This window comes from Protobothrops mucrosquamatus, unplaced genomic scaffold (genome assembly GCF_001527695.2).
Source record: "Protobothrops mucrosquamatus isolate PMUCROS unplaced genomic scaffold, P.Mucros_1.0 scaffold102, whole genome shotgun sequence".
Classification (NCBI taxonomy): Eukaryota; Metazoa; Chordata; class Lepidosauria; order Squamata; family Viperidae; genus Protobothrops; species Protobothrops mucrosquamatus.
The window spans coordinates 473,719-487,079 of record NW_015386475.1 but is presented as its reverse complement, the minus strand read 5'-3'; the positions used below and the strand labels follow the sequence as shown (position 1 = coordinate 487,079).

Here is a 13,361-nt window from a genome sequence, read left to right as displayed (position 1 = left end):
TATATATATATATATATATATGGTTATTCGGGTTTTCTCCCGCGTAAAATTGGAAGTGTCTTGGTAACGTTTCGACAAAGTCCCATTCGTCATCTTCAGGCTGGTGTTTTCAGCTTCGTGCTTCTAGGAGCAATGTGTGATCGCAGCTGTTTCTTCCTTTTAACTGCCAGTGGGGGTATGAACTGATTGGGTGGGAGCTTGGCTGTGTTCTGATTGGGTGGAGGTGTGTTCTGATTGGTTAGGGGCTTGGCTGTGCTCTGATTGGATGGGGGGATGGCTGTGCTCTGATTGGATGGGGGTGTGTTCTGTTTGGGTGGGAACTTTGTTGTGCTCGGATTAGTCTGAGTTGCAGGGGGATTTGAGATGGAGAGCTGCGTTGCTGTTGTTTGGCTTCGCGTTCGTGGTCGTGCCATATCTTCATGGTGGGTGTCAGTTTGCTTTATGTATAGATTGGAGGGGTTTGAAATGGCCATTTCAAACCCCTCCAACCCATACATAAAGCAAACTTTTTTTATCTCAACTCATAACAATATCTAGTATTCAAAGTACACATCTTATTTATTTGAGTATATTCTATTTTAATTCTCACTGATAAGTCAAAAACCCCATTTTCTTCAGTCTTATTCTAGCTTTCTTTCTTTGCCAAGTCGTCTTCCATGTCTGTGCTTTTAAGTCATCAAATAAATCTCTGTGTGTTGTTATCAGAGCTTTTTTTTTCATAGAACGCCCAGAACAGAGTTCCGGCACCTTTTTTGGATGGAACCCTATAGGGTAGGCAAGGCGGGTTGTATGATGTGTGTGAGTTCTGGCGCCTTTTTTTTTTTTAGAAAAAAAGCACTGGTTGTTATGTATGTTGTTTGGTGTAGGAAAAGCCATCCGGTCGCCATTTTTTGAGAGGACTAACAAATCGTCTCTCTATTTTTCCATCTCGACATAGTTGTCCTGAACTGTTTATCTTCTCTTTAGTCTGTTCTTCTTCTTGATCCTCAGGTTCCTTCTGATTTATATAGGAAGTCTTTTCCTTTTTCCATGTTGTCAGTCCTTTTTCTGGGTTTTCCATTAACTGTGTTTGTTGATCAGTTGAGTCTTCTGTCATAGTATTTAATTGTTCCACTTTTTCTATTATATTCTGTGTAGTTGATTTTTTAGTTGTAATCAAAGTTTGAGTTCGTATATCTGGGCTGACATCTTGTTCTTTTCTGTAACTTCTTATTTCATCAGTAGAAGTTTCATAAAGTACTTTCAACATAAAGAGAATCTGTTCCTGATTTTCATCCGTGTTCTCTTAATAGTGTATAAAGTTAAAAGCTTTACAATCAGAGAATGCAAAAAAGATTTTTGTCACTTAGTATAGAACACAGCTGGGCTTCTCAGCTGATATCTGTCAAGGTTACAAATGTCTTTATCTATAATCTGGGCTACAGGCCAAGTCTCTTTTAAGCAATAACAAGTTGGTAATATCAGGTTTAGCCACGAGATATCACCCATACCATTTAGAATTTTCTTTTAAGTCCAACATTTTTATAATCTTTTCAATGTTACTTCTTTTTTGTAAGTAAAAACCCAGATCTTCAGTAAGAATAAAAAATGTTTTAGTCCACAAGCTTTAAAAAGTTAAAAATCCAATTAGGATCAAGTTATTCTGGCAACGTTTTAAAACTCCCCTGGATAGTCAGTCGCCGCTGTTTTTAGAGGGAGGGATAGAATCTCCCTTCCCTCTCCACAGGGGGGAAAGTATTTTGAGCAGCTTATGCAGGTAAAAAAAATAGTTAGGATTTAAGAGAGGTAGATTTCACCCAGTCTCATCCACACTGCTTTATAGTTGTCTGATGGTAAATGTGACTTCAGCTGTCTGCAGCCTAGTGACGAGCCATATTTCTATGGCCAGTCTTTCGTCCGCCAGTTTGGAGGGTTGCCCCAGATCAAACAGAAGGGCTACCGCCCTCTCGCGATAAAGCCGAGATCCCCTCCTTGCTGGTGGCCCCTACAGGGTGACTTTCGACCCTTTCCAGAGTCCCCCAGCGATGCGAAATCGGACTTGGAAGACGGAGCTCGCCTTCCAAACGTCCATGGCAGCTGCATTGGCAAACCGGAAGTCACTTCTTTAAAAATTTCAATTACAAGGTTTTTCTTTATCATCTAAAACACTTTACCTTTTCTCCAGTAATAGTGATTAATTCTCCTAAACAAGACTGTGGATTATCTGAATCATAGAGTTGTTTTTTTTCCTGCAGTTGTCTCTGGGCAAACACCAACACAGGAGTTACTTGCTCTGTATATCTCTCACTAGAAAAAATTAGATGCATTTTAAAAGAAATATTGTTAATAGAATTTTTACAAATCCTTTTTTTCCCAAAGTCAGTTCATGTTACTTACTGTGTAATTGTGTTAAATTGCATAGCTATGTGTACTAATGATTCCCATTTCTTCGAACGAAACAGAAACTCAAGAGTTTGCAGAATGAAATGGCGTATTCCTTGGAAATCAATAATATTCACATCATCAAGGGGATTTTCAAAAGAAAGGTTGGAACCACCTTCATCAATAGTAATGCCTCCTATGCAGCTTGGAACAGCAAAATTTCCCTTGGGCTCAATAATCTGTAAATTTAAACAGAGATCATAATATCCTATCTCATTTTTGCAGGTCATCCTCAAAATTATCATACAAATATCAAGTATAAACTCAACTAGCACTTCTAATTATGTAAATTTTCTTTACATTATATCAAGCATATTGTTCATTTACACATCTAGCTGAAATACATAAACATTAAAATTTTTAATATTGCATATGTCCCTGATTTATATTAGTATCAGATCCATAACATATTTTGTTAGTCTTTGATGTTGACCAATATAATAATGTATTTGTTAGTCTTTTATATTTACTAACATAAGCCTCCTCTCTGAAGATATGGAACTCTCCCTGAAACAAATACAGTGGCTATATTAACTACAATGAATGTTAGAATATGAGCATCTTAGAGAGAAATCCTGCTCCTTGTGACCATTCCCACATAGTGAAGCAGATATTATCTAAGATGGCACTAACAAGAAAGATCTTTTGTATTTTTCATGAAACCCATGTTGAGCAGATAAATTAAAGACTCTTTAATTTAGCAAATCTCTCCAACTATAATGATTCCTAGACAAAGACAGAGGAAGTGGCTACATTCTAATCCACAAATTCAGAACTTCTAATTGCACAAATATTGCATTCAGTGCACTCTTGTAAATCCATGTTCCCATTCTTTCAAGATTTTCTTATGTGTTATCATAGTTTGCTTGTTTGTTTGTTTAAAAAACTCTCTTCTGGGAGCATACAAAATCTAGCACAAGAAGACTGCTACATAAGATTTTCATAACACATTTACCTTTCTTGAGAGATTAATCCATCTCCATTTACATTAAATAAGAAAAACAGTTTCATTATATTGCACATATTTATCTATTTCTAAATATTTCTAAATGCAAAACACAGAAAAAATGTACACAATTAAAATGAATTAAACATTGTTAACCTTTGTTTAGTCACTTCAAAATATAAAAACAGTATGCATTATGTTAATCATAGAAGTAAAACTATATTTACCTTAACATAATTGCTATCTTGAAGCTCAGCTATCATATCAAGCAATGTATCTGATGCCATATAGTATGGTAACCAAATGGTCTTAAGAAAAATCTCCTTGTTAACAGGATAAGGGGCAGGAAAAGATGCTGAATGCTTAATAATCTTTTGTATTTCCCGAGTATAGTCCCAAAGATCTCGGCAGGCATTCTGAAGCAATGTCCAGTGACGACCCCGATGGGCAACAACCTGGATCATATTTATGAAATGCACAATTAATGAGTGGCAGTTGGATATTACAGTGATTTAAACAGTAAGTATAAATCGTATTTTCATTTATAAAAAACTTCAAACTTAAGCATGTTTATTTGTAAGAAATCTACTGAATAAACTATTTCACTTTCTTAATATACTAGTTGGTAATGTTTCACATAGATTATAACTGTTTTGCTAGAACTGCCTAGGACAGAGATCTAAAGCAATTTTGAGCAAGATATTTGTTTATGTAAGCCAATTATTTATTTATTTATAAGCCATTCCAGTCAACCACCTACAATTGAACAATCTACAATTCCCCAAATTCATAATTTGGGCTAATATAGATAAAACACATTGACAAAAACAGTACTATATTGACAATTAGAAACTAATTACAATAAAAAGCATATACTTAAATACAACCATACATATATTGGAAATCTAATCTGCATTATGGCTATTATTCCTTTTTCCATATGATTTAGCCTCCTCTAACAATTATGACTGGGTTAACACTTTATTATAAACTCAGGTGTTTCTTAAAACTATGATTTGTTGGATACTAATAATTGGTGGCTTTAATATTAATCCATAATGAGTACTTAGTATAGCATGCTATATCAAAATAAAACTATAACTTTGTGTTAAATGTAAATCAGAGTTCTTGATTTCTTTTGCAATCAGCTATCTAGAAATTATTTCCAGTTGTTCACAAATTGTTCCACATTGCATTTAAGTTTTAAAAGGAAACTCTTACAGAACAAAAGCAAATTTCATTCCACTTAATTTAGCAATGGCATCATTTCTTACATTTCCTACTATTACAGTATATTATTAAATTAGCTTAAGCCAATAATAAATTCTACTTTTCAATCCTCTTGTGAGGATTCTGATTGAAACTATGCCTGCTTTTATCCCTCTCTCATGGCCTTTCCTTGCATCAAAACAAAAGGTAATTTATAGTTTGGCTATATGGGAGACAATTTAAGATTTGGGGAAACCATACTTTAGGAGCCCTGATGTTTATTTCAGTTTTTTGTTATTTCACGTGAATGTTTTGTGATGTAAGCATTATATTTGTACTGATTTTGCTAAAGAACTTTATTCAAACAAGCAACAAAAGCAATACATACTATATTAAGGAAAGAAGCATATTTTTTAGAATGAGTGTAACATACTGACTTGAATCATGGAGACCCAGATTTTGAGACTCCACCTGACAACCAGATGACTTCAGCTAGTCATTCTCTCAGCCCAACCTAATTCATAAGGTTATCTTTAGGATAAAAGAAAGGGTCTAACCCCATGTATCTATTTTCTGCTGTTGAAAAACAATGGGATATAAAGCCAGTGATAACAAATAAATATGCTGTTTTATATTATACTTATTTCTGTTTTTGAGTCAGTGTCATCTTCTGGTGACTGCCTGGACAAATTCCTGCAGTTTTTTTGACAAGGTTTCAGAAATTGTTTGCCATTGCCTGCTTCCTGAGAATGTGTGACTGGCCCAAGGTCACCCAGTTGGCGTTCTGCTTATGGTGGAAATAGAACTCACGGTTCCCCAATTTCTAGCTTGGGGCCCTTAACCACTACACAAAACTGGCTCTCTATATTATTACATCATTTAAATTAGATGACTGATGATTACAATGATAATGCTGTCCATTCAATCACGTCCAATTCTTCAGTGATTTTATGGATCAGCTCTCTCCCTCTCCATATTTTCTGATCTTGTGTGGCTTCTTCCAGTTGTTGTATGTTCTAGTTGGTGTCATTTTTGATGGTGTAAAGCCGCTGTGTTTTTTGCAGCCTCATTTCCTTTTACTGCTGACCACTCCAAACATAATTACCGTACCTTTCTCAGTGAGTTTAATTGCATATGATTGAAATAAGTGGAATTTTGTGAGTTGTGCCTTCTAATGATATGTCTGGTTTTACATGTTCCAGTACTTGCTTGTTCATCATCTTTGCTATCCAAGGAATGAGCAGGAAACTTTTCCAACACTACTGTTTGAACAAGTTGATTTTTCTCCAGTCTAGTTTTTTTATTGTCCAATTTTCACAACCATGGCTAACTACGGCAAATACAATTGGGAGGACTAATCTCCATTTGTTGCCAGTCTGATGTCCTTGTTTTTCCATAATCGATTCATACTCATGATTACTGTGTAACCCAGTGCAATTCACAGCTTTATTTCTAGACTGCATGTACTACTTTGGAATTCTTCCATGCCGTCCATCTCTTTACCCTCAATTGTTATTTTAACATTTCCACTCTACGCAGTTGTCATAAGTTTGGTGTTTCTGGTATTCAAGAGGCCAAATTTCTCTTTCTTCTCCTTTGGATCAGATGTTTCAGTCCTTCCTTAATTTCTGAAAGTTGTGTTGTAAATTTATTGAAGACTGTTTATGTTTCTTCTTTCAATCATTATCCTTCTTCCATTTTCCTCAAAATCATATTGGCATACAAGTTGAAAAAGAATGGTGAAAGAATGCAGCCTTGCCACACTTCTTTCTATATCTCAAACCAATCAGTGTCTCCGTATGGACAGTAGCTACCCGATTTTGTTCAGTGACTACACCAACATGGCACATGTGTTGGTACCCATAGGTCTTCTAGGGTTCCCTACAGCTTATCATGATCTATACAGATGAAAACTTTCGTGTAGTCAATAAAGCAGAGGTAGATGTTCTTTGATATTCCTGAAATTTTTTCATGGTCCAGTGTAGATTTGCAATATGGCCCTGAGTGCCATGACCTCTTCTGAAGTAAGCTTGAACATCTGGTTATTTCCTTGCGATAGTCAGCACCAGATGTCATATAAATTAATGAGAATTTATTTTATTTTTTATGCATTAATTTATATGCTCTCTAACTCACTGTTAAAGTGACTCTAGGCAGCTTGCTAATGTGAGGAATGAGGGCAAAAATTGGAGCTACCCTTGGAATTATCATTTTTGGCAATGGAATGAACACTGATTGTTTCCAATCCTGCGGCCATGTGTTTGTTTCCCTAGTTTTCTGGCACAGGAGTGTGATGCTTGTGGGTGATATAGGCCTCAACAATTCTGTGGGGATGGTATCAACACCTGGGACCTTGTTGCTTGGCAGATGACTCAATGCCCACATGACTTCTTCCAAAAGGATTGCAGATTCTATTCTGATTCTCTTTCTTTATTATTTAGAGGAGACTGGGACTCTTTGTTGCTAGCATACAATTCTTCTGTTATATTCTCACCATCTGTTGTTGAAACCTTGTTGGTCAGACAGATCTTTACATTGTTTGTCTTTAAAGATGTTTTATGAGCAGTAAATGATGTTTGAATCCTGTTGACTTGCACAAAAGCATTCTGGTGTGGCCTTTCATGCAGTCCTCACCTAGCTCCTTGCAACCTTGGTTGCAGTAAAGTTTGTTATCTTTCCTTGTTGTTTTTTGGAAATTTACATTAAATTTCCTTGCTCCCTCCTGTTTGCCTGCTGTTTTGGCTGCTTTTCTTCGCTCACCTATTCTGATGGTTTTGTATGAAAACCAAGTATGCTTTTTTTCTGGCTTCTATTATGGCATATGTTCAATTGCTGTTTCAACGATGGTTGATTTTTTGGGGGGGGCCACAGTGCACTGGGCATATTCTCAGCAATGTCTGGCAGTTCAGACATATTTTTCAGTCCAGCTGCATACATGGAAGGTATTTGGGTGATATCAAACTTTTTGTGCTATCTTTTTGATGCTGCATAATTTAACTCTGACCTTAGCTGCCAACAATTTATAATATGAACTACAATGGGCACAAGATAGTCTTGACAGCGACGACTGAAATATATTATTGATGGTCGCATAGGACATAATTGATCTTGTTATGATGCAATTTATTTGGTGAGGTCCAAATGTAAAATCCATGATTTGAAATCCATTTTCATGGCAAAATTAATGCAAACAAAACTGATACAAACAATCACCTGGTTCATTTCTCTTCCCAAGTCCAAAGATTCTAGTAATTCATATTTCTGCTTGGCTGTCAACCTTTGCATTAAAATCACCCATGTATTTAAACAATGTTCTTTTTGAGCACTTGCTTCAGAGGTTATTTTGATGGTAGCTTAGAAAACCTCTATTTCAAGCTCCATTGAAATCGTTAGGTGTAGACTTGGACAACTGTAATAGACGCTTGACACAGATTTGGATGGTTATAATGCAATCATTAACCATTAACAAGCTGTCCACTGCTGCAATAAGTTTCTTCTTGTGAAAAAAGCCACTTTATTCATTTTTCTGATGTCATGTCCAAGTGAATTCCTCAAGATAATGAATTCCTCAAACTGGAAATAGCCATTGTGTATCCAGTATAGCTCACTGACACCAAGGAGGCTGATTTTCAACCTAGCCATTTCAGATTGCTGTCAAAGGCTTGTATCTCAAGCCCTGAAAAAAAATCAAATTACTTTTGTAATGATAATGCTCCCTCTTGCTCCGAAATAAAAGAGCATGTATGGAGATGAATTTAGATTGCACCTGACTGGTAATGACTTCCATGAATCACTGGAAAAAAGAGAGGCAATGAACTAAAAATAGTTTAAAATTATCCTATGTCATTTTCTTAAAGAGTTTTTATCTTCAAAAACAGAATAACAGGGCAGCAAGAAATTAGAAACTGACAGAAATATATTCTTGCCAAATGTGAAAACATTATTTGCTCAACAAAATCAGAAGAGATATGTTTACTAAAATTGTAAATATATTGTTAACATTACCACAGCTCTTCTAAAGTATAGGAATGTTTTAGTGAAATGCTCCAGCACAGCAGAATAACAACTGGCTCTTTCACGTTCTTTAAGAGTAATATAACCTTGAGGCAGTCGAGGAGTGTCTCTATCACTCAATTTAGAACCACGCTCAGGAGAAATAATGGGTTCTAAAATAGAAACAAACAAAAACCACTGAGTTTAACTAACAGCAATTCATAAAAAAATGTAAAAACAGATTCTAAACCTCTTATTAAAAGAGCAAAATCTATACAGTGAGCCTTTAACTATAATAATTTATCAAAATATTTTTTTCAAAGACAATGCCACAGAATATTCTCTATATACATTAATCTCTTGTATATGGTTTTAAGTGAATAAGCATCACACCCACATCTCAAATCAATATGTTTTAATCAGTGAAAGATGGTTCTTGGTACAATCTGAGTTAGTCACTTCACTCAGTCTTTGGAGAATATATTCCTCACTCTGCTTTCCAGAAAAAATAAATATCAAATGCTATAGTGCATATTACATTTCTTTGGTTACTTGATTCATGAAAAATAAATAAAATAAATAAACATGGAAGGGGAGATATAACAAACCTTTTAGGTGACTTGTCCAGGAAAAAGGAAAACCATTAACTTTCTTTTATAATGTTTATAACTGCTATCTGAAATCCACATGATCAAGGAAAATCAATTGGTTTCCTTACCAGTTGCTAAGAGATTATTCTTCCTTTTAAAATTCCTCAGTTTGTATATTGTCTTGCCTTACATAAAGATTACCATTTCCCATTGATTATTGACAACTACTCTGATTTTGATATTTTATCCACCCATAAACTTTGTCACATCCATATAAGACTTATAATTTTTTCAAGGTCCACAGATAGACCACTTGGCAATATGTAGTGAAAGTTTAGCTGTGAGTTAATAAATAATATTTTTGAAAGTAGATCCCTAATTTGTGAGGATATGATCAATTCAAAATTGTCAAATACCTGACATGCATGTGGCAACCCACCTGAATCTTGGCCTGAAGTTGAGAGTTGGCTCAGTTCAGTGGATTCACTCATGGCATCAATTTCAGGGGAGAGACAATTATTGTGGTCAAGTATGCTTGAGCTGGAAACAGTGCCTGAAGAAATGCTTTGTAATGTAGGGCTAGAAGCAGGCAAGGAAAGCCCATTGGCGAAGGCAGGGAAAGGAGGGTCAGGGGTGTCTGAGCAAAGAAGAGCAAGGAAGGTTATATTCATTGCAGATCAGCTGCTGGCAGCAGAATATGCAGGGAAAGTAAAGGTTAAGAAATTTATAACTGCTCCCAACCTAACAAAAGATCAAACTAGAAAAAAAATCTGAAGAAATATTTTTCAGCATTTCTCTGATAGCTAATCAGAAGTTATTGTGTTTGATTAATTATCTGCTGCTAGTAATAAAGAAGATTGATGGTGCAAGAAGAATTAGCAGTGACACATTATATTGTTGCTGTAAAATGATATTGAATGGCCATTATATTTAAAGATATGTAGGAAAAAAGTCATAAAATCTTGTTTCCATTTCCATTAATTCGGGGAATTCCTGAAAAGTCTCAAGAAGGAAAGATACGCAGTATTCAAAAGTAAAAACTAAGAAAAATACATTTAAATAAGAATTGCACTACTCTTTTCAGGGTAAGCAGTTGCCATGGTCAGTCATGCCTCAATATGAACTGTATTTGTTCCAAAGAAGTGTCTTTAAGTCAATGAATTCTTTCGAAAATAACTTCAAGATCTGCTGTATTAACAATGTACTTTTCTACATCCAAACATAAGCAATAAACAAAATCACAATAGATCCATGTAAGTTATATTCTCTGGAATCAATTATAAGATGTTTGCCCTGGAATTTATAGATGCTCTAAGGAATTCATCAGCCACTTTTTGAAGTTAACTATCAAGGAGACCTGATTTATGCTAAGCCATGTGACTCTCTCAGCTTCCAGAGAGAAAATAATGTTTGACATCTACCTAATTCAGTTAAACAACACCAAACCCACATAATAGAATGCTGTAAATCACAGACTCCTCAGATTAGCAAACCAGCCCTGATAGATCTTTAAACATTGCCCTGTTTTCTTATTAGACTTATAACAGAAGCTGTTCTAGGCAACAACAAATTTAAGTTTCAAATAAAAAAAATAACCAAACTTATATTCAATGGACATAGGTATAATGCTTTTGAAAGAGAAGTCAACAATATGAAGTTTACTGTAAGGCTAGTTGTACTATCACTCCCTGTATTTCATACATACAAATGTTAATGTACAGATACTGAGTTTGAAAATATGTTGGACCAGACAGAAGAAATGGCAGAAAATACTGTAAATGCTCAATCTAGGAAAAAATAATACTGAAATAGAATAAAAAGAGAGAAGGGGGGGGGGAAATCTTTACCTTTCCCATAGAGATAGACAAGGTCTTTTAAATATATCAAACTGGGAAAAGTCTCATTCTATAAACAACACAGCTACTGTTTAAGGAGTTATTGAAATCTTTCTGAGATATTTTATTAAACATTCACTGCATCAATTCTCATTTTAAAATTTGACTATAATAACTCTGGTTTTTTAGATGCAATACTGTTACCTATTCCCTGACAAACAAGAGTCCTGTTTGTGGTAATACAGATTAAGATCAAATGACCATTTAGAAAAAAATAACTAATGGAGAGACAGAAATAGTTATATTTCTATAGTGAGCCCAAGGCGGATAATTGGAAAGAGTCAACAACCAAAACCCATTAAAATCCCAGAAGCAGAAAATGTAGCAAAATAGAAAAGAGTGAGAGAGAGAAATATAAGAGGAACAAAATAGAATGATGATTCAAAATATAATGCACATCTAGTACAAAGAATCCAGGAACAAGTATGCAAGATACAAGTAAAACTAGAGAAGATAAAATGTATAAATATATGGTTAGTCTTTAGATAACAATAGACTGAATTAAGACATTGGCCATGAAAGAGAAAACATGTACACTAGAAACGTTCCTTCAGGAATCAGAAAGTCTGCTATATCAACATAATAAAATGGTATAATAATCTATGTGTACTGAAAAACCAGATTTAGAGCACATTTTCAGACACTTCCAAAATTAGAATTCAGTGATTGGCCCAGAAGCAATGTTAATGGATTATGTGTTCCATTGACTCAAACCTAACTACCAAAGGTTAGCCACTTAAAAAAGATATTTTAAAATCATTTCAATGTGCAACAGTGATATCAATTTTACTGTTCCCTATTTTAAAGTTCTGGAACCAAACATCCAAAAGGATTACTGTGGATACCTTAATGTATTTTAATAAATAGCTGCATAAAACACAATAGTTGAAAATTCACATTTTATTATCTAGCATTACCAGTTTTTCGACTGATTTTTTCTGAAAATGTTCTTTTAAAAGACAGATGTTTAAAATCTGTAATTTCTTCCTCTTTAGCTGATGCTATCATGATTGTGCCTGAATTGCTTAATGAGAACATTTCAGGGCTGAGATCATTATAACTGCAAAACAAAAACATACATGCACACAAGCACATACTTAATAAAATGTAGTAATATTACAACATTGTTATTATATACTCTTGATGCAGAACAATTCATCTAGACATGTTAACAATCCTGTGGATAAATCTAAAATGTAGCAACAATAGGGTAAGCCTAGACTATATTAGTTAACATTCTTTTTCTTTATTGGTGTCAGAAGTTAACATTATGAACTGCATCTTTTAACAGCCAGATGACTGCAACCAGCTCTTATTAAATAATTTAAGAGGTCCAACATAGATGAAAGTTTTCTAGTATTTAAATTGTCAATATACAGTAAGCAAGACAAATTTCAAATCTGAAGCAACATTCTGTAGATATACTGTATATAAAAAAACATTTGAGTTTGTTGCAAAGGATGTAATAGCAGTTATAGTACTGGTAATAATTCATTTTGAACAAAGACCAGCATAGAAAAGATTGTATAAATAATTTGCATCATTTTAATTAAATTATAATTGATTCTCATTTGATGGACTAATCAAGGGAGGCTTGACAGTCACAAATGTCTTTTAAATTGAAAAGCATATCATGTCAAGGACATTTATATCATGTGTATGATGTCATTATACAAATATTACAAATTACTACTTTTCATTAACTGACATCATTTTCATGGTGCCATCATTACACAAATAATATAATCAGCCAATACTCGAGCCATCAGACAACCACTGGAAATACTAGGGCATTGGCTGAAAAGTGGACAAAACCTATGGAGAAATTCTCTAAAAATTCCACTTTTTAAGTGAGTTTATTGTTGTTCGCCTTGAGATATCCAGATTCTACTGAAACTTCGATGAATAGAATTCAGTTTCACAATGTCAAAGTCATGAATGGACTATAGCTGTGCTAATAATAAAAGCTGTTATCTTATACAAAGGCTGAAGAGTTGCCTCACTAGGTCTTTCTCTTATTGCTTCAAGATTTTTTTTCTGAAAAAATCAGCCTTAATGATCAGGTATACCACACCTGCTTCAAATGTAAATCTAAAATATGGCCTCAGCAAGGAACAATAAAGGATGTGATTATTCATAGTGGACAGGAATTTGCTTCCATAGCTCAAGTATTTGTCCAAAATGGTATAGGGGGTTGGACTAGATGACCTCCAAGGTCCCTTCCAACTATTATTATTATTATTATTATTATTATTATTATTATTATTATTATTATTATTATTTATTTATTTATTTATTTATTTATTT

At 34.4% G+C, this 13,361-nt stretch overlaps 1 protein-coding gene across 1 annotated transcript in view; it reads right to left on the bottom strand.

Moving 5' to 3' along the window:
• CFAP54 (cilia and flagella associated protein 54) overlaps positions 1–13,361 on the bottom strand; it is a 141,613-nt gene that overhangs the window by 71,861 nt on the left and 56,391 nt on the right. The window contains exons 35-40 of the mRNA XM_029283473.1: positions 11,972–12,114; positions 9,599–9,823; positions 8,582–8,742; positions 3,595–3,822; positions 2,377–2,600; positions 2,154–2,286 (exon numbers count right to left, since the gene is read on the bottom strand). Of these exons, the coding sequence (XP_029139306.1) occupies positions 2,154–2,286; positions 2,377–2,600; positions 3,595–3,822; positions 8,582–8,742; positions 9,599–9,823; positions 11,972–12,114 (1,114 nt within the window). The remainder of the gene's footprint in view (positions 1–2,153; positions 2,287–2,376; positions 2,601–3,594; positions 3,823–8,581; positions 8,743–9,598; positions 9,824–11,971; positions 12,115–13,361) is intronic.